General features: G+C 40.8%; 1 protein-coding gene and 1 pseudogene across 1 annotated transcript; one reads left to right on the top strand and one right to left on the bottom strand.

Moving 5' to 3' along the window:
* The window catches only part of LOC127453394 (piggyBac transposable element-derived protein 4-like), an 83,128-nt pseudogene extending 75,653 nt beyond the window's left edge, over window positions 1–7,475 (top strand).
* An 8,148-nt stretch (window positions 7,476–15,623) lies between these two features.
* On the bottom strand, window positions 15,624–21,259 carry LOC127453506 (thyrotropin-releasing hormone receptor-like). Its single transcript, XM_051719923.1, has 2 exons — window positions 20,477–21,259; window positions 15,624–19,710 (listed from the first exon to the last, which is right to left on the bottom strand). The coding sequence occupies exons 1-2, from the start codon at window positions 21,257–21,259 to the stop codon at window positions 19,279–19,281; spliced, it is 1,215 nt and encodes a 404-aa protein (XP_051575883.1). The 3' UTR covers window positions 15,624–19,278.
* Window positions 21,260–21,753: the final 494 nt, after the last annotated feature.

Here is a 21,753-nt window from a genome sequence, read left to right on the forward strand (position 1 = left end):
TTAGATTCCTCACTTGATGTGTTACATTCTATTTGTTTACCCCTTTTAGACTCAGTTGCTCCATTGCGGGTCAAGAATGTCAAATCCAGACCTGATCCCTGGCTGTTATCTTCGGTGTGACTGTTATGATTGGCTCTCTGCTCTTGATTGACCTGTTCTTTCCTTGCCATCTCACTGCTCACTGCTACTGGGCGGGGTTACGGAGGTGAAAAGGTAAATTAGGGGCTTTGATGTGTTGTTGTGGAGGTGGCCATATGCAACTGTCTACCACAGTGTGACTTCACAATTTGGAGGAAGTAGAGAATGTGTTGTTTTGCCAGCTTGGTTTAACATATGCTCTTTTTGCTGTAAGGAGGAAGTTTTGAGTTCTGAAACTTACAGTATGTTGCAATGACCTCTTATAGTTCAAAAGATCAAGGATTCCTCATGTCATGACCCCTTTAAAGAAATTATTTGCATGGCCAAGAATCAGATAAACAGCTTATCTTGAAACAAATATAAAATTCAAGCTTGCTCTTTTCCCAGTTGACCCGAAGCCCTAGTCGGCTGAGGTGCGAGAGCACCAGGTCCCTGTGTGCGCATAACACGTCTCGAGAGTGAGCTAAGATTAGCCAGTCATCGAGATAGTTGAGAATGCGAATGCCCACCTCCCTTAATGGGGCAAGGGCAGCCTCTGCGATCTTCGTAAAGACGCGAGGAGACAGGGACAGTTCGAAAGGGAGGACTTTGTACTGATATGCCTGACCCTCGAATGCGAACCGCAGGAAGGGTCTGTGTCGAGGAAGGATCGAAACGTGAAAGTACGCATCCTACAGGTCTACCGCCGCGAACCAATCTTGATGCCGGACGCTCGCTAAAATGCATCTTTGCGTCAGCATCTTGAACGGGAGTCTGTGTAAAGCCCGGTTCAGTACTTGCAGGTCCAACATTGGCTGCAACCCACCGCCCTTTTCCGGTACGATGAAGTAGGGGCTGTAAAACCCTTTCTTCATCTCGGCTGGAGGGACAGGTTCTATTGCGCCCTTCCGTAGGAGGGTAGCGATCTCTGCGCGCAGGGTAACAGCGTTTTTGCCCTTGACCAAGGTAAAGTGAATACTGCTGAACCTGGGCGGGCGCCTGGCGAACTGAATCACGTAGCCGAGTCGGACGGTCCAGATCAAACACCGCGATGGATTGGGAAGCGCAAGCCATGCGTCCAAATTCCGTGCGAGGGGGACCAAGGGGACAACGTCGTCGGACGTACCGGCAGGTGGGGCCACGTGGCGGGGCGGAGCTCGAGGTGCCACAGCACGTCGTGGCCGTGCTGAGTCTAGGGACATTGAAGCACTTACCTGGCTCCTTGTGACCACCTCCGGAACAGCCTGGGACGGGGGAGGAAGAGGCCTGTCCTCACGACCCGTGGAGGTTGTCACATCGGGGGTGGATTTGTGCCACAGCTGGGCGCTCAGGGGCGGAAAGGGCACCGCTAGAGCGCCAATCCTGCAAGATAAAGCCCGTGGACGGTAGTCGTGGTGACGACCGTACACACGGGTATGTGACCCAGGGAGGAAGGAAGCCGATCTTTTGCTGAAATGTTGGGTACCACAGCCACTTGGGCGTGCGGCGCAATCAAACAAAAAGGCAACAAAATTTTCCACCCGGCCCTCCACGTGAGTGGGTTCCCTCGTCCCTGGTTTGCCCATCTCAGGGGCGCTTCAAGGACCTCCGTGGGTTCTTCGGTGCCGGCTGTGAGACGGGTGGCGTCGGCTTCCTGCGGTGGGCGGGCCGGAGGGGCGGGCTACGGCGGAGCCGGTGCAGTCACCGCAGGGGGACGCCCTTGGCAACAAGCAGACGGGGTGCAGGGTCTTGAGCCGCACCGGGGCAGGATGTGCCGGATTGCTTCCGTCTGCTGCTTTACCGTCGAGAACTGCTGGGCAAAGTCCTCAACGGTGTTGCCGAATAGGCCCGCCTGGGAAATGGGGGCAGCAAGGAACCGTGTCTTGTCGGCCTCGCCCATCTCAACCAGGTTGAGCCACAGGTGGTGCTCCTGGACCACTAGTGTGGCCATCGTCCGCCCGAGAGACCGCGCCGTGACCTTCGTCGCCTGGAGGGCGAGGTCGGTCGCCGAGCGCAGTTCCTGCATCAAATCTGGGGCGGAACTACCCTCGTGCAGTTCTTTCAGTGCCTTGGCTTGGTGGACCTGCAGGAGAGCCATGGCGTGCAGGGCAGAGGCGGCTTGTCCAGCAGCGCTGTAGGCCTTGGCCGTCAGGGACGACGTGAGCCTACAGGGCTTGGACGGGAGCTTAGGGCGTCCACGCCAGGTGGCGGTGCTCTGCAGGCATAAGTGCACCGCGAGCACCTTATCCACCAGGGGAATCACCGTAGAGCCCCTGGCCGCCCCACCATCGAGGGTAGTGAGAGCGGGGGAACTGCGGAGTCGGGGTTGGGCAGTAAAAGGTGCCTCCCATGACTTCGTCAGCTCCTCATGCACCTCCGGGAAGAATGGCACTGGAGCGGCGCCGCGAGCCCAGAAACCAATCATCACGCCGCGAGGGTTCAGGGGAGAGCGGAGGGTTCCACTCTAGCCCGATGCTCGCGGCCGCCCGGGAAAGCATGTCCGTCATTTTGGCATCGGCCTGTAACTGGGCGACCGTCCCCAAAGGGGGAAGCCCAGCTGAGGCTTCTGCGTCCGACTGGACAAGCCCGCTCTCCAATGCTGCGCTCGAGAGCTCATCATTTTCGCGGGCCCCGAACAAGAAGCCAGACTCACCTTGCGACGAGCTGGCGAACTCATCCGGAAGCCCGACTGGGGCAGACGAGCGTGCTGGGGAATGGGAGGTCTGCGGGGGGATACTCGGCGGAGGCGATCCCATTGAGGTCCCCAAATCTCCCCCAGTGCTAGCCGCGCTGACCTCATACCCGTAGGCAGGAGGACCGAGGCGGGGAGCCGCTGGGGTGGCTTGCTTCCTTACGAAAGCAAGCCGCGACCGCAACGTTGCCATGGTCATGTTCTCGCAGTGAGAACATGAACCATTCATAAATGCTGCCTCCGTGTGGGTCGCGCCCAGACACGAAAGACAGCGATCATGACCATCCGAACTTGAGAGAAAACGACCGCAACCAGGAATAACACATGAACGGAAAGGCATCTTTAGAAAGACACGTCTTTAAAAAGACGTTCCGTGTGTGCGCTCTTTTAGAGAAATATACTCTTTTAGAGGGGAAAAACGCTCTTTCAGAAGATATACTCTCTAGTTTTTCTGCCGAAGCGCCCAGGGGCGTTCTCTGCAGTGCACTAGTGCAGAGGAGGGAGAAGCCGCTGAAATGCGCCGTCAGATCCAGCAGAGGTGAATGAACAGTGCTATTCAGCTCAATGAGCATGACCGTTTGGCTCCGAAGAGAAAATCTGAATGAGTGGTTGCATACCAGCTCCTTTTATACCCGTATGTTCAGGGGAGTGGCATGCAAATACCACTCGCCAATTTTCATTGGCCTTTTATCAAAGACCAGAGGTGTCTCGGGCTCCCAAGAGTGACCCCTAGTGTCACTACATCGACACCAACGTCGAGTGAGTGACAGATAGGAAACTTGGAATTCACTACTTCCTACTTAAAGTCCACACAAATTCTTTTTTTGTTGAAAATGCATTGATATTTACACCTCTCATCCACACTTAAACAGCATTTTCCTCCACCCACCACTATCCACAAGCCTGCACCAATGAGGCATTGACATCAACAAAAGCATGAACATTTTAACTTTATATTGCTCGAAACACACAATTTTTTTTCGGAACACACAATTTGCTTCAAAAATGTTCTCTGTAATCAGTAAGTGGTGCAACAGTGTAGTGCACATAATTCCAAGCGCATGTGCATTCTGCGCGTTCAAAGACGCGCGGTTAGAAAAATCAGGCTGTGCGCGTTCAGTGCTCGAGCACTCTGCTGATGACGAGAACTTGCGTCGCTCATGCTGGGAGCGTTCACATTTGACCGAAGTATACTTTGGTCTTAACTAATAGGTTTTTGGTTGAAAACCACACCGAAAACAAAGACTGTCGAAAAACGCTCATCAGTACTGCATACTTTGGAAAACAATGATTTTAGGAAACAGAAAACATATAAGTGAAGATGTGGCCTAGGAAAAGTGCAATAGAACAACACTTGAAGTTGCACTTCCTACTTGGAAACTTGTGCGGAAATTCAAAAATCAGATTTCATGCAGATGTGGGAGTATGACGTCAGTCGGACATGGCGGCACCCAGGGAGATATACAAAGTTTATGTTAAACATCCACTTTTAAAAGCATAAATGAGTCGAAGCTTCTAGATTACAAGTTAATAAAACTGTTTGCAGATAGAAGTGTGGCCTGAGGCATTAAGGAATCTCCTACATGCAACTTTTAATGAAATTTTGGAATACTTTACCCATTTTACTCTACCTGTTGCCCTTGAAGCATTACAAGTACTGTATTTTAAAGTGCAAAGTATCCTACTTTAGTTGATGTCAATGACTCATTGGCCCAGGCATGTGGATGTATTTTTACAGGTTAGGGTCAGAATGACCTCAAAGGTCAATATGCATACATATGTTCCTTTTCGCATCAACACCTCGAAATCTGAAAAACTTTGAACAGTTGAAAGAGGCATTCGGTTAAAGCCAGTCTGGACATTACTTATCCTGACTACATCCAGTGTATACTTTAAGTGTGAATGTTACTTTTGTTCTCCCTCAGCTAAGAAAAGCCAATCAGAGAAAGCAATGACCCCCTCAGCAACCTGTTATTACATGGTCTTGACTCACTTTGTTGCACTTTTGTTAGCAGGGCAGAGACTGCAGTGCTATTTAAGGTTATCTTTTGCATATGAAACAACTGCATGAGAGCATTGCTAATTATGCCCTTTATATATACTAAGAATTTCCTTTGAGTTCCTTTCATATATTTTAGGAATAACCTATACACATACAGTATGGATTGCGTGAATGATCACCAAGACTTAATCTATAAATAGCACAAAAGTACCAGAATGTATATACTATAATTCAGCATGATATATTTTAGTACTTCTTATGAGAACTTTCAGTTTACTTTAAAATACATAGGGGAGACCAGGGTTAATTGTCAAATGTCCAGTTGCATATAATTGGTTTGTCTTTAGCCCTTGTGTTGTCTTAAGGGTCAAAAATGACCCGCTACTATGTTTACCAGCAGAGTAAACCAGCTAAATGATTTTTTTTTTTTTTTTCAACTTGAAATTTGATGACTTTTCCTAGAGTGACCCCAACATTAGAAAAAGTTAAACATTGCCTTTGTTCATATTTCCATGAAAGCTGTACACCACCAGGGTACAAAGATTGTCTTAGGGTCATTTTTGACCCAGCAGTTATAAAATAATTTACACACCACAAAAACCACAAAGAGACACACACACACACACACAATGAGAAATTGAGATTATGTGTGCTACTGATTGAACTCAGACAAAACTAAAACTTTCTTGTGCATGTGCAGCATCTCCCCTCCACGACCCCACACATGACTCAAGTTCACAGACAAAATAAAAACAATTTCAGACAATATAAACATTTCTTGAAAGCATTGTTTACTAATGGGGAATGCAGTCAGAGGCTATAAAGGTGCTGCAAATGACAGTACCCCCAGTTCTCTCTTTGCTGAAGCCATGAGTGCACATTTCAGTGCCCAACAGGTCGTAGATCTGATTTTTTTCAGATGTCCAGGAGGAACAAGAGAACAATGATTTAGAAGAGGAGGAGGTATCTGAAGAAGAAGATGGGGAAGAATACAACCCAGAGCACGATGCATCATCTTCAGATGAAGAAGAAATCCCCCAAGCTGAAAGAGAGACATTTTTGTCAAAGAACAGCAAAATAACATGGTCCTTGTCACCATATGACAACCAGGGCAGGATGGCAGCACAAAATGTCATAAGGATGACCCCAGGGCCCACAAGACATGCAGTTGCCCATGCCCAGGACATCACCTCAACATTCTACATGTTCATCACACCAACCATCGAAAATTTGGAGGGTTTCTGTAAATATGGAGACAACTGGAAAAGGATGGATGAGATTGAACTGCGTGCCTACATAGGGCTGCTAATCTTAGCGGGTGTGTATAGGTCCCAAGGCGAGGCTACATGTAGTCTCTGGGATGCAGAGAGTGGAAAGGCGATTTTCCATGCCACGATGTCACTGAAAGTCTTTCACACTTTCTCAAGAATGCTACGATTTGATAACCGTGAGTCAAGACCTGCAAGACGTGTGAGAGACAAACTGGTGGCCATAAGAGAGGTCTGGGAGAAGTGGGTGGAGCATCTGCCAAACCTCTACAACCCTGGGCCTGAAGTAACAGTGGATGGGCAACTGGTTCCATTCAGAGGTACATTTTTATTTTCATATCTGTAATGTAAGTGATTTTCACTATTAATTTTATTATGTATTGCTGTAATATCATTGATTTATGTGATTGTTTTCTGTGACACTGATACTAATTACTGATAGTAATCTCTTTTGTCAAAAGGTCACTGTCCTTTCCAGCAGTATATGCCCAGCAAGCCAGCAAAGTATGGCATCAAGATATGGGTGGCCTATGATGCACAATCCAGCTACGCTTGGAAGATGCAAGTCTAAACAGGGAAGCCAACCAGTGGAGGCCCAGAGAAGAACCAGGGGATGCGGGTTGTGCTTGATGTGACAGATGGACTGAGGGGGCACAATGTCACGTGTGACAATTTCTTCACCTCTTATGAACTCAGCCAGCAGCTCTTGAAGAGGAAGATCACCATGCTTGGCACAGTTAGAAAGAACAAGCCTGAGCTCCCCCCTGCACTCTTTGCAACAAGGGGGAAAGAAGCCTTCTCATCAAAGTTTGCCTTCACCCCCACCACCACTCTAGTTTCTTACCTTCCAAAAAGGAACAAGAATGTGGTCCTCCTGAGCACACTGCACAAAATGGCTGAGATCAGTGATCGTGAGGACAGGAAGCCAGCCATCATCCTGGACTACAACCACAACAAATGAGGCGTGGACAACCTGGACAAGGTGATTGGAACTTACAGCTGCAGGAGGATGACTGCCCGCTGGCCCCTGGTCATCTTCCATAACATCATTGATGTGTCCTCATACAATGCCTTCGTGATATGGAACAAGATCAACCCAACCTGGATGACTGATAAGCGGAACAAGAGGAGGGTGTTCCTGGAGCAGCTGGGAAAGGCACTTGTAACCCCACACATTCAAAGAAGGGAGCACCTCCCCCGCACAGCAGCCTCTGCAGCGCTTGTGAAAGCTGTTCAGGGGGCTGAATCTTGTCCTGATCCACCTGAGGCTGCAGCTGGGGCAGGCAAGAGGAGGAGATGCCAATTCTACCCCTCAAAGAAAGACTGTAAAACAAATACTATGTGCTTCACTTGTGAGAAATACATCTGCAAAGTCCATGAGCACACACTTGCATACTGTCCTACATGTGCTAATTAGAGTTGATTGATTTATGTTCTTCACGTTTTTGTTTTGTATCTATTATCTTATTTTATTCATATTTATTGTTGTTGTTTATACACCTTGTGGGTGGGGGCAATGATTCGAAAAATGGGAGAAGACTAGTATTCTGTAGTTGAATTCCTCATTGTACAGTATATAAGAATATATCACTATGTTGCCAAAAAAGTTCAAGACTGTTATTGTTTCCCTTCAATAAAATGCATTCAAAACTACTTTCTGCACATTTCTGCTACTTTCTTAGGCTATACAAGTGCTATCTCTTGCTAAACAATTAATGTTTACACCTATGCAGTACCTTTAGCAATAATAATAATAATAATAATCATAATAAACCTCTACTTTAGTAAAGAAAACAATTATGACAGGTGTTTTTAAGAAAAATGAGTGGTGTCCACTGATTAAATGGAGTCTTTCTGCACTTTGAAGAGGTAAAACCCACATATTCACAAAGTTTGTGATGAATGACAGGTTGTTTCTTCATGCAAAATAGATTTGGGTTTTAAAATTCAATTAAGCTGCTGTATTTTATGTGTTTGGTGAAGGTGGGTCATTTTTGACCCTTAGGACAAGGGGAGTATACAGAATGTTAAGACTACACCTTAGCAGAGATGTGTGTTGTTTCCAAACACCTAGTTTAAATCCCTCTTAAATTAGAATTTTTGTTAATTCTACCCTCCAAAGTAAATTTAATATCATCATGTTTGTAACTAAGATAACTAATACATTCATAATTTGTATTTAAAAATTACTATCATCATATTTCTGTTAGCTCTTGGGCAAACAAGCAAACATGATCAAACCACACTGGCATGCATTCAGCTATGGGTCAGTTATATTATAAAGTAAGCACAAAGGTATTTTTCATGAAAGTCTAGTTGGGGCATGTTGTCACATGTGTTGTGAAAATTGTCAATTACTTTATTTGGTATGTTACCTTTTCCATGTTTGTTTCATAATTTGTTTTGTGCCACATAATAGATTTACATTGGCTGAAAAGCCTATGATAGGCTGTTTAATGAAGACGTATATTTAAAGAGATGCCTAGATTTTGTTTTAGTGGTGGTGGTGGGGTTACAGTGTCAATGTGTGTTCAGTGAACTATATATATTTTCCTGGGCAATAAGGGTGGAAATGTTCAACAGCTTTTTTGGAGCCAAGGCTTTAAGGTATGTCCCTTTACTGAAATGGATTTCCAAAAATAAACGTACCCTGAGAAATATGTACTGGAGTAAAAAGTGTAACAACTAGCCCCGGTTTCCCCTAAATGACTGCACTGTTTTGTTGATTTAACAATACAGGTCAAAGACAAATTTGTGGAATTACAAGTGCCTCAAGAACAGAAAAAATATATAATTAAATAAAATAATAATAATAATAATAATAATAATTATAATAATAATAAAATATTTTTACTAAGGAATATTCATTGAAGAACATCACAATTCTTTTTTCACAATTGTTTTATTGATTACAATTTATGCAAGGTAATTTCTGCTGATTTTAGGCAAATATGATACTATCATAAAGTATATGAGAGACATAAAATGAGGAAAATGAGCACAATTCAATGATCTAAGAAGCTTTGTATTTTCAAATAGGGTAAATTTTGTACTTTAATATATTTTTTATAGTTGAAATATGAGCTGAGTTATAATAAGAAAAGAGAGGGATAACACTAATGCTTCAGTGAGTGTGAATATTTATGTCTCTGTGAGTGTGTGTGTGTGTGTGTGTGTGTCAGGTTTTACCTATACACTATGAGGACCAAGTGTCTCGACAAGGATAATAATAATAATAATAATAATAATAATAATAATAATAATAATAATAATAAAACACACTAGGGGCCAGCTAAAGGTTTCCATTAAGAAAAATGCAAAAAAGCTACTGTGAGAGTTAGAATTAGGAGTAGGGTGTAGAAAATATAATTAGCTCTGTATAAAAATTATCAATTGAACTAGTGTCAAACTGCACTTCAACAGATGACAAATATATGGTATGAATTCACCTGTTCAGTTAAAAAAGTTTGAAGTGATACATTTAACTTTTTAAGGTTATCGCCTCCAGATACCTTCAACCTATCAATATTCCCAGTTTAGCAAACTTATAATTGTCAAAAACATTATGAAGGATCAAGGTGATATTTAATGTAAAGTTTATTATGTAAAATTATTATTATTATTATGTACAATTATTATTATTATTATTATTATTATTTATTTATTTATTTATTTTTGTTTTTGTTTTGGAGAATGGTCTGCAGTGAAGTTGTAGCTCATACAGATAGGCTTACCTCACTTTTAAAAAGAATGTAAAACATAGAGAAATATGTTGATTTAGATCACATATCAATGAGAGATTTCCACTGATTCACTCCTGATCATTTTGTCTTCACTTCTCAGACTGTGCTGACTTTGAGACTTTAAAAAAAATGAGTGTTAGTGTGTGTAAGATATTACTTGTTGTTTCAGCTGTCTGTGGATATTGTTTCATGGTCACCAACATTCTTTTTCCATTTGAAATGTGCATGATTTCAGTGCTTGTAGCATTTCTGACAGAAAAACACTAGACCAGCAATAATTTAATTTGAGAGTATTAGGAATTGCAGTCCTGCCCTGTATAATTGAATGTTTTGAAGACAAGCTAGACATGGAGAGCTAAGACTTTTATATCACTTCACATTTTTGTGTGAGCGTTTAAGTCTGCGGTATTTTTGAACATCACGTTTTGATGGACTGGAAAAATGTACATGTTTTCCAAGAGTAACAGGTTTCTCTGTCTTTAATTTTGTGTTCCACTGTGTAGCCTGCAGAAGACTAAAATCCATATTGATTTTCATAATTTGTCTTGTTTGCTGCAGCAAACAGTCTGTCAAAGGCATGTTTCACAGTTCTAAGCCAAAATTTGTTGAAAATATTAGAAAACAGAGTGTTAATGAAATGTACAGTATACGTACTGTATATTCGTATAAAACCCAGAAAGGATTATTTCATGCATACTAAAGACAAAACTCCTTATTTTTGAGAGGCAGCATTGGTAGTTAAATGAGCATTCAGTGTAAACAGCTATTTATTTGTATTCCAGACTTTATTCTAATAGACGCCTGGATGTTATACAACGTTGCATCCTAAAATAGAAATACAAGCAGAGTGTACGGTTATCTCCTCTGGGTCAAGTGTTGACATAAATGGGGCTGAATTGGGCTGTAGCTGTTTACATTAATCAACCCTGTCCTGCCTAAGCCTTTTCTTCTGACTCCTGGTGTCAGGGGACCTTTGGTTCAGTTTAACATTCTCTTATTCTAACCATATTGGACCCTTAGGCTAATGCTGGATTTGTCTGTTTGTGTTCTCTTTTTCTTTTTGCAACTTCTATCCAGCTAGACAGGGCTTACAAAATGAGAAAAAGTTTTGGGATACTGTATGTCAACTTTTCACACAGGAAATTGACATGTTGCCTCCAAAAGTTCCTGTACCCTGAAATTAACCTGATTCAGCTGAATAACTGACAAGCACCATCTGACATTTTTGCATCAATTCATGCAAGATCACATTTCCCTCTAGTGCTACTGATAGCGTGTCGCATGAGCAACCTCAGAGACACGAGTTCTGGTCCTGTGGGAACCAGGAATCACGTTCACATAAACAATGGTGAGCATGATTCGGAGGTTGGATTTTTGCTCTAAATTACAAATTTTACTCCACTCACTGTTAGGTTTAGGGGTTGGGTTAGAGGGTAGAGTTAATAAAATATGCATTCCTGTTGACTATTACATCATTCACAACTTTAAAATACAGCTTGCTTTTGGCGTCAGCTCACACGTGCCCATAAGTTCAACAAAACTTCCAGCTCCGGCCACTGGAGGGCAGTGAATCTAATTTTTGTAAACACCGACCAATTTCAGAAGCAAAACTTTCGACCTACTGTTGCCAAATTCACAGAGTTATGAGTCTGGGTATTTGATGTGTCACAATTGTGGGTAATGCACAATGTAAACTGTACTTATGTTGCTTCTTGTGGATAAATAAGCACAGATTTTAGCAATATTACTCACACTAATGCAATAATTGATCCATGATATAAATCATTAGCATTTGGTAAACTTATATTTCATAAATTCATAATACCCATCATCATATAAATTCTTACATTTATTTATTTTTTCTTAAAAGAAAATAATATTATAATTATATTATAAAACTATATTTTCTTAAAATCTTTTTCTTCTTAAAATTTTTTATGGGTGTTTGCCTTTTAAAAAGACATGATTTTGGGGGGTGGTGTGGTATCAGGATCTGATGCAGGCCAGATTCGAACCTGCATGCCCATGAGCACATGCACTACGTGTCAATATATTTTTACAGTATATTTCCTGGACACTGCACCAAATGCAGTGTGATGGCCACTAATTAATTTTGTTAGATAAATTCTGTCACTCACATGCATGTGTTTGCTGAAATCAGTTTTGTGGTCATGTATTCATGGAGCACATAAACTTGTATGCATTGATAAAATGCTTTTGTTATAGAGTCAATCTTAGGCTTAAACACAATTAATTGTTTTTTTTTTTTTTTTTTTTTTTTTGCTTGCATCTTCAACCACACTGTTTGTTAGTGCTCTTTAATATATTATGTTTCATACAGTACATTTGTTGACAACCCACTTCCCCATATGGAGTGATTATTTATTGTTACCAGAGAGGAGGAGGGAATGGAACAAATGGCTGTTCTTTCTATAGAGCTGTGTCATTTATCTTCTGACTGGGCATCTACCCTGCGTTAGAGCCTCCATACACTCATCTTAAGATGTCTTTACACAGCCTTACACAGTTTACTTATACAGAAAATTCAAAGGCAGTTCCGAAGTTGCTTTGGTTCTGTGTAAATGAAATGCAGCATCAGAGCAGCCTTGAACATTCTTGTTGCCATGATTTACAGTATCATGTATTTCATAATTTATTTTCATATTAAAACTATAACTTATCATTTTCATTCATTTCATATTTCTATATTCATATTTTTATAATATTCATCTCATAACATTATTTACGCATTTGTAACTGCTGTGTAAATGCATTTATGCCTGCTATGAGCAGCATTAAACAGTCAGTGTAAATACAACTAAATGCAACTTCAGATGCAGCTTCTGTGCCACCTTTGCAGTGTAAATATGGCTTTAGTGAGGGACACAAATGGAACCAAATGACAAAGAACTAAAAGGAGCTCTTATTTGGTGTTTCACCTGGACACTCATAAACTCAGTGTGACATACTGGCTTTTTTTTTTTATTATTGTCATGGTAATACCTGTGACAAAAAACAATATCCGAGGCCATACACCTTAGCCAAATACATTTAAACTCAGTTTTTCACAATTCCTGACATTTAATTGTAGAAAACATTCCCTGTCTTATGTCAGTTAGGATCACTACTTTATTTTAAGAATGTGAAATGTCAGAATAATAGTAGAGAGAATTATTTATTTCAGATTTTATTTCTTTCATCACATTCCCAGTGGGTCAGAAGTTTACATACACTTTGTTAGTAACTGGTAGCATTGCCTTTAAATTGTTTAACTTGGGTCAAATGTTTTGGGTAGCCTTTCACAAGCTTCTCAAAATAACTTGCTGGAATTTTGGCCCATTCCTCCAGACAGAACTGGTGTAACTGAGTCAGGTTTGTAGTCCTCCTTGCTCGCACACGCTTTTTCAGTTCTGCCCACAAATTTTCTATTGGATTGAGGTCAGGGCTTTGTGATGGCCACTCCAATACCTTGACTTTGTTGTCCTTATGCCATTTTGCCACAACTTTGGAGGTATGCTTGGTGTCATTGTCCATTTGGAAGACCATTTGCGACCAAGCTTTAACTTCCTGGCTCATGTCTTGAGATTTTGCTTCAATATATCCACATAATTTTCCTTTCTCATGATGCCATCTATTTTTTGGAAGTACAGCAGTCCCTCCTGCAGTAAAGACCCCACAGCATGATGCTGCCACCCCCATGCTTCACGATTGGGATGGTGTTCTTCAGCTTGCAAGCTTCACCCTTTTTTCTCCAAACATAATGATGGTCATTATGGCCAAACAGTTCGATTTTTGTTTCATCAGACCAGAGGACATTTCTCCAAAAAGTAAAATCTTTGTCCCCATGTGCACTTGCAAACTGTAGTCTGGCTTTTTTATGGTGGTTTTGGAGCAGTGGCTTTTTCCTTGCTGAGCAGCCTTTCAGGTTATGTCGATATAGGACTTGTTTTCCCGTGGATATGGATGGTACCTGTTTTCTCCAGCATCTTCACAAGGTCCTTTGCTGTTGTTCTGGGATTGATTTGCACTTTTCGCACCAAACTACGTTCATCTCTAGGAGATAGAATGTGTCTCCTTCCTGAGCATTTATGATGGCTGCATGGTCCCATGGTGTTTATACTTGCATACTATTGTATGTACAGATGAACGTGGTACCTTCAGGCAGTGGCAGGCCATGCATTTAAAGTCTAGGCCTTCAGTGTGATTCATGCCATTAAGAAAACACAGTTTCACAATGAATAAGACACCCTATGCCTTTGGGCATCATACATTATGTCACAGCTACAGTAACTAGTAATTCCAACTGACATTTTAAAAACACGTGAAAGCCAGAACTTGAAACAACACAATGCTCAAGCAAGCCTAATTTTAACTGCAGCATGACTGTTTTGTGAAATGAACGTCTCCCGAACAGACATTCAAAAATCATAATTTTTCATATGAATCTACCAAGGAGGTCTATGATACCTGGAAAAATCTATCTAATAATATTTGCGATTTAAACATAGCTTGCAATAAATTTCATTTCGTCAGGTACACGGTTATGCTGCGTTTCATTGAGGTTGGAAAGTGGGATATTCCTATTTGATATCTCCAACCATAAATGCATTCCATTCCCTGATATTCGGAAGATGAACTTTAAGGAAACAAAACTGCAATGCTTCCGTTAGTTTAGCAGGGGTTTGACTCTCATTAGAGATGTCTCCTAGCAACCCAACTGATAAACAGGTGTAGGATTGTCAAAAGAGATTATAATTTACCATGTTTTATATACCTGTTTCTGCAGGGGTTTGTTAAACAAACTTTAATATCATGTAATGTGGAAACGAATTCATTTATCGATATTACTTAATAAAGTGAATGTTTATCACTTACTTTGTATATCTCCCTGAGTGTCAACATGTTTGTGTGACATCATGCCCCTGCATCTCGGTGAAATCAGAGTTGAGAATTTCTGCACGAGCATACAAGTTGTAATTCTGACTTAAAGATGCATTCCATTGCACTTTTCCTAGTAAGTAGTTGTAAAATCCGACTTTCCAAGTTGAATGGAACGCAGCACTACTTTTCAAAACTTGATCCAACACTGAATGCTCCAGCAGCCTAATTTACACTTAGAAAACTCCTGATGTTGTTATAGCAATGCAAAAAGCACTTACCAATTTACTTGAAGTGAAAATCAGTCCTCCTTTCCTGTTTAATAAATTAAGCAATCACACAGTCATGCAGAACATCTCGTGTTTTTAAATCCATAAGGATCTCTTTCTCAATGGCAATACCAGCAGTGATGACAGCCGACTCGTCAGACAGCTTGATCTTATGCTTTTCGCTCTTGAATTACAAACATCACTTAAAGCATGATTGCGTCACTCAAGGCCAGCTAGAAGGCCTCGACTGGGACATATCCTAAAGATCACACCCACCAAGAACAAAAAAATCAATCTGATTGGCTGATGAATCGGACGTTTCCTAGCTGCTTAAAGGCACAGTTAACTTAGTGTATGTAAACTTCTGACCCACTGGAATTGTGATGTAAATTCAATGTGAAACAATCTGTCTGTAAACAATTGTTGGAAAAATTACTTGTGTCATGCACAAAGTAGATGTCCTACATGACTTGCCAAAACTATGGTTTGCTAATATTAAATCTGTGGAGTGATAAAAATGTTTTAGAGTTTTAATGACCAACCTAAGTGTTTGTAAACTTCTGACTTCAGCTGTAGCAGCCTCCGCATTAGCATAAATTCTGAATGTGAAATCATATTTTGTACAAATGGGATGTTGAAGCATGACAATTAAATCGGGCAAAGAGATATTCCCCAAACTTCTACCATCAGTTTATTTTTAAACAACAACTGTACAAAATACATACAAAACATGTCTTAAAACAGAAAGGCTATTTAAACATCAATATACTGAATTTATTTACTTATTATTATTATTATTTTGCTCACATCACAACAGCAGCCATCTTTTTCCTCTAAAGTCTACATGCTTAAACTGATGGTGATTTTAACCATAAATTAAACTCTTTTGGCCAGTTTGAGTCATATGATTTTTATAATGCTACATCAAAAGTCAGCAAATTTTCACTCAGGCATTTTTACAGCAAACAAATTTCAAAAACTACAGCAAATACAATCGAAAGAGAAAGGGTGAGATATCAAAACAAATTATTTACATCTTAATGTAATAATTCAATTACATTCCATTGTTTAACAAAAATGGCAATGATACAGCTGTAGACATCCAATATCATTCATTAAATTCTTCTCCAAATTATACTTTTGCAGCTAACAATCGTAATGCTGTTCATTTACGTACTTCATGTGCACTGCTCTGCTAGTTAAACATGACAACTATGTGAAAAAATGTCAGTCTAAATAGAGTGAAGATGTGGAGTGGAGCAGAATGCACTATGTGCAATATATGTAAAGCAATGGACACTTGTTTAATGTTGTTTTAGATTGTCATGGGACAATAAGGGTGTGACTAAAAATGCAGTCTAAAAAGAGTGGAGATGTGGAGTGGCTTAAATGGTTAGGTTTTGATGGTTAGAATTTTATACTCCTTTGCAAAAGAAAGCATTATTGGGCAGGCTATTTACAACTTATTTTATAAGGGTGAATGTTCAAATTCAGCTTGCAATTTCAACAAATGTGAGCTGATAAGTAATCAACCATCCATTTTCAAATCAGTTGAGTGCGGTGTATCTGTGTGAAAGCCATCCCTAGATCAAGTTTCCCAGGGTGATGATTTGGCAATGATACATGAAGCTGTTGCCACAGTTACCAATGGGCAGTGCTTTGAGTACACAGTGCTAAAAGAAATCCTCTGTGTGAAAGGACCAGAGAATTCACCCCTGAGCTCACACACTTAATCACCCTCAAGTCAATAAAATCACCCAGTCAAGTTTAACCCAACCAATCAAGTGTCTCTAAATCCTCACCTATGATTGCTTTAGGAGCTGTGACTAGACAGGACAGTACTCAGAGCAGAGCAGAAGGAAGGCCTATTTTGGTCTTCAGTCAACTCTAGTATATTGGGCTTTGAACATCCCTGTCTCATGACATTAGTACGAGATGGTGAAATCATAAGAAATCGTACATGTTGGCTCATACAAAAACCTTTCCTCCCATAGCAAAAAATAAACAAACCAACGAACAATATTATTAAGATTTTTCTAAATTTAACCCCTAACCCAAACCCTAAACCTAACCATGAATTTATTAAGTTAATTCACTGTTGTGTATCACAGAAGACATAAAACATCTGGGTTTGGAATGAGACAATGGAAGTGTGTTACAGGTCAGACTGATCTCACAGTGAATTCGGACACAGTAGGTTGACTTTTCTTTAGCTAAAATCGGTATGTGCTAATCAAAATGTGAAACAGTGCCACCAGTGGACAAAGCGGTTACTGTTGTTGGGCGGATGGGCATGTGTGAGCTGGATTTTCTGGGTGAAATGTCCACGGAGGGGCACCAAAAGCGAGTTGTGAAGCGAGTGGTTTTTAGCTGTACAGGCTGTAATACAGTAAAGAGGAATGCATATTTTATAAACTGACCCAAACCTAAATCTAACCATCAGTGGATTAAAAATGTAATGTTAAAGGGGAAAATGCAACTTCTGAATCACACTTGTCACTGATTATGCGAAAGCGATTACTTCCTAGTTTTAACATGGGATCCAAGCCTGGGTCTCCCATGCTGCTGATGCAACATGCTTATGGTCACACCACAGGGGAAAGTAAACATGCTGCAGCTGTTGCAAAAATGTGATAGGAGACAGGGAATTAAAACGTTCCAGGGAATTAAAACGTTCCAAGGAATGAAAATGAAAAATGTTTTTTGTTTTGTTTTGTTTTGTTTTGTTGCAAAACATAACTGAAAACGGGAGCTAAGTCTCTTTCAATTGTTCCGGAGTGAAAACTTTATTTTTAAATGTTGGTAATCAGTTAAGAGCTGGTTAATTTCATTCCATATATATATATATATATATATATATATGTATATATGAAACCAAGGTCTAAATGACTTACAGTACATTTTTGGAAGTACACCACTTCCTGTTGCCCCAAAAACTTAGGCTTCTCTCTTTTTTGTTTCTGAAGGAAACCACATCAACTCTTTTCTTTGCCTTCATGCACATTGTGGATGAAGCTTTGTGACATGCTGAAGACCTTTTAGACAAATATACTGTATATAATTACTATATAAACATGTGTTAATTCAGATACAAGGAAAGATATTGAGGTAAAAAGTAAATTTCTCAGTTGTTTCCAAGTCTTCACTGAATTATGTTAGATATGATGCATTAATACAGATGTGATGCTGCTGGATTCTGAATCGAGAAGCAGATCTGTAATTAAAATAAAATAATAAAATAATTATTAAATAATTATGACATGTTTTAAAAAATAATAATTCGGCCCTTATAAGATGACGTTGAAGCAATATGTGCATGCATGCAGGAGAAAAGATATTTGTGGTATTAATTGATTTTAGACAGCCAGATGTATTTTTGACATATTTTACATATTTTTGGGGACATATTTAATATTAAGAATACATTACTGAAAATACATTATTTTATGTAGGCTACTGTACACTTTGCTTGTTATGATTTCTATGCTGATAATTTCCCCACATGGGAAAAAAAAGAATTTAATTGCTTATAATCACTAATTTAGTAACACTAAAAGTCCCTTGTTTTCAGTGTGTTTTTCTAGACCAGGTCCCTTTTTGTTTTTGAGAGATCTGGTAACACGGCAACTGGTATCACTCATCTTTAGCACAGAGTACTGTCATTTTTTTAAAAAAAGAACGTTATTACCATTCCTTAATTTCATTCTGACCAGTTACCAATTGGAAAGGAGGAGGAACCGGAATGAAAAATACCTTATCTGCTCAGAGTGAACCAAAATGAAAAACATTTAGTTTTTAGTGCCTGATATAAGATGCACTTGTGAGTAGGCATAATGTGGTTGATCCAAGGGTACTGGAACTCTCAGAAACAACATGCAGACTTTCCGTGTGATCATGTTGTACGAGTTATTGACATACATCAATAATTTTTAATGCATAAATAAATATGTAACAAACCAAATTTATTGACGTTTCCTTTCTTTAAAAAAAAGTGTTGGATAGGAAGCTAGCTAAAATGTAATGCCTGTACTATATTGATTTGAAATTCTGTTTGTTGTTTGGTTGGTCTCTATGGGAATAAAAGTCATACCATATTTTGCCATGTTGTACAAATTATGACGAGTTATCATGAGACTATGTTGGCTATAAATAAATCTGCTTGTTTAAAAACTGCTAATTAAAAATCTTTGATTGTCAAAATGCGGTTTCCATGTGGCAGCTAGCTACACTCCTAGTCCTTGTTCTCAGAGGCACATTTTCTCTGTTAAACTGTTAACACTGTAGACAGTAAACTAATACACCCTGCCTCATCAAATTTGCTAATAAGGAGCTAAGCACTAGTCAGTGTACCCTTACAAGCCAGTGAGGGCTCTTTAAATGATAACCTTTTCCTCCCAGGCAATAGCTCTTCGGCAGCTCCACGGATGTCGTCTATCTCTGTGGTGTAGTGATCTGGGCTTTCTCCATTGGAGGTCTCCTTGATGACACTGTACGTGAGGGCCACACTGTAAGTGGGGGGCTTCTCAGAGTGCTGAGCCCCGCAATGGCACAGTTTGTGGAAGGCGGCACGGAACTTCTGTGACATGGCATTGTAGATGATGGGGTTGATGGCGCTGTTCATGTAGATGCAGAGACGGCAGAAGAGAAGGAACCAGGTGTCCAAGTAGGCCTCCTTGAGGAAGGAGTTGACCACTACCAGCGTCCGATAGGGCATCCAGAGCAGAGCGAAGAGGATCACCACCACTGCCAGCATCTTTGTCACCTACACCAGCGACAGATCAAAATTAAGATCTCAAATTCGGTTTAAAGGCATAGTTCGCCTATGTTTGTTTCACTCACCATTCACTTTTTTTTAAAATTATTTATTTATGTATTTATTTGTATTTCCCCCCCCATACAAATGGAGAAATGCATAAAATCAAACATGTGTGGATTATCTGTAATCTTTGTAATATGGGTGACTTGTTGGCAACATGAAGCCTGTCTTCTCATTACAGAGAGGCACCGACGCGAAATCGTGTTTATTTTCATTTCTCACTCAGTCTTAAGCTTCTGTAACAGAATAAACCTGATTATCACGGTACAGGTGTTGCATTGTTTCCATGGGGTCCCATAGGTGAACCGTCCTATGGGACAGACAAATGTGAAATCAAATGCTTTTTCAAAGGTCATGAGAGGTTTGTTTTCTCCACAGCAATTTACAGCCTGACAGCCAAAGGACCGTAGGGCAGCACAACAACACAAGTGCAGTCTCTCCGAATTTTTCAGATGGGGGTTGGTTTCACATTGCATTTAAACATTTACTTGCTCGAGGCTGTGTGAGCAATCAAAACAATTTCTCAAAAAACCAGACAAACAATAGGCTTACAGACTGTTGTTCTTTCACGTATTTACCGACAATAGTGATTTTGAGTCTCGCCAATAGTAGAGCCTTCGCCCGCCTTCCAAGCGCGCAATTACGCACGATCGTGTTTTGTGATGAAAACACACTTGTGAGTTCAAGAAACTAAATAAAATCAGCACTTTACCTGCCTCCGAGAAGCTGCAGTCGTGCTGCTGGATGAACTCCTGGAGTTAATTGATTTATTCCCCGCGGTCGACTCCTTTTTCCAGTTCCTTCTACTTTCCTTGGGATCTGACGGGAGTGGGTTGAGGAACAGAATTCTTGCGATCAGCCCGTATAAAACAATCGCCAACAGAAGCGGGAAAACGTAGAACACGGCAAAATCTGTGAAATATATCGGCAAATACAGGTTTCTGGACACTTTGTAGGCGCAAGTCATTAGGATAACGTTTTCGTAAGCCACCTCTTTTGTATCGGAAAGGTAAAACCACATGACGCAATATAGGGACGTAAAAAACCAAACGAGAACAATGATCTTTTTTGCTCTTGAGAGGGTGCACAGGAATTGCGCTTTTATAGGGTGACAGATGGCGATGTAGCGCTCAATGGTGAAGGCTGTGATGGAGCAGGAGGACGCGTTGATGCCCAGGTACTGAAAGTAAGTGATGGAGAGACAGCCGGCGTATCCGTACACCCACTGGCCGAAGAGGCTGTCGGTGATGTTGGGCAGCCCCGCTGCCGTCAGGACCATGAGGTCGGCAACCGCCAGACTTACCAGGTAGCAGTTAGTTGGGGTGCGCATGTGCTTGGTCGTTAAGACCACAAGAATGACCATGACATTTCCGACAATTCCAATTCCACAAATAAGAATCACTAATAATATGCTTACGATTTTGTATTCGATACTGTTATCAGTCCACGTCGGGAGAGTCGCGTTGGGGAATTGGAATAAAGTGCTGTTCTCCATGCTCCAATCGGCTTTTTCCGCTCTAGTCTTCACTTTTCAAAATAGAAAAATCCTGTGTCCATAAAAATGTCATGCTTCAGAATTCCGTTGAAACTCCAGAGAAAGTAAATTACATAAAGTTAAACAGTCTCTGTTAGGTAGTATGCTGTTTTAAATGTCCTTCTGGAATAAAGCACCACTTACAGGAGACTTTAGACTTCAAGGATGGAAATTAAAATACAGTTGGTGCAAAGCCAAGAATGTGTCCGGGGTAATTTGTGTGATATGTAAAAATCCTCTCCCTGATGGCGTGCATAACTGCGGAGAGCAGACAGAGGTGTTGCACCGCCCAGGGCTGAACAGGCTGATATGGTCTCACTAAGCCCCCTATACGAGACCAAGAGCGTCAGGAAGGGCAGGCTGTGCAGTGCGTAATTCTGCAGCAGGCATGAGAGGAAGGGTTTCCAACACAGTACGTTCAATTATAGGTTTCTTAGCTAAACTGCCAAAAAATC

Source organism: Myxocyprinus asiaticus, chromosome 15 (assembly GCF_019703515.2).
Source record: "Myxocyprinus asiaticus isolate MX2 ecotype Aquarium Trade chromosome 15, UBuf_Myxa_2, whole genome shotgun sequence".
NCBI classification, from domain to species: Eukaryota; Metazoa; Chordata; class Actinopteri; order Cypriniformes; family Catostomidae; genus Myxocyprinus; species Myxocyprinus asiaticus.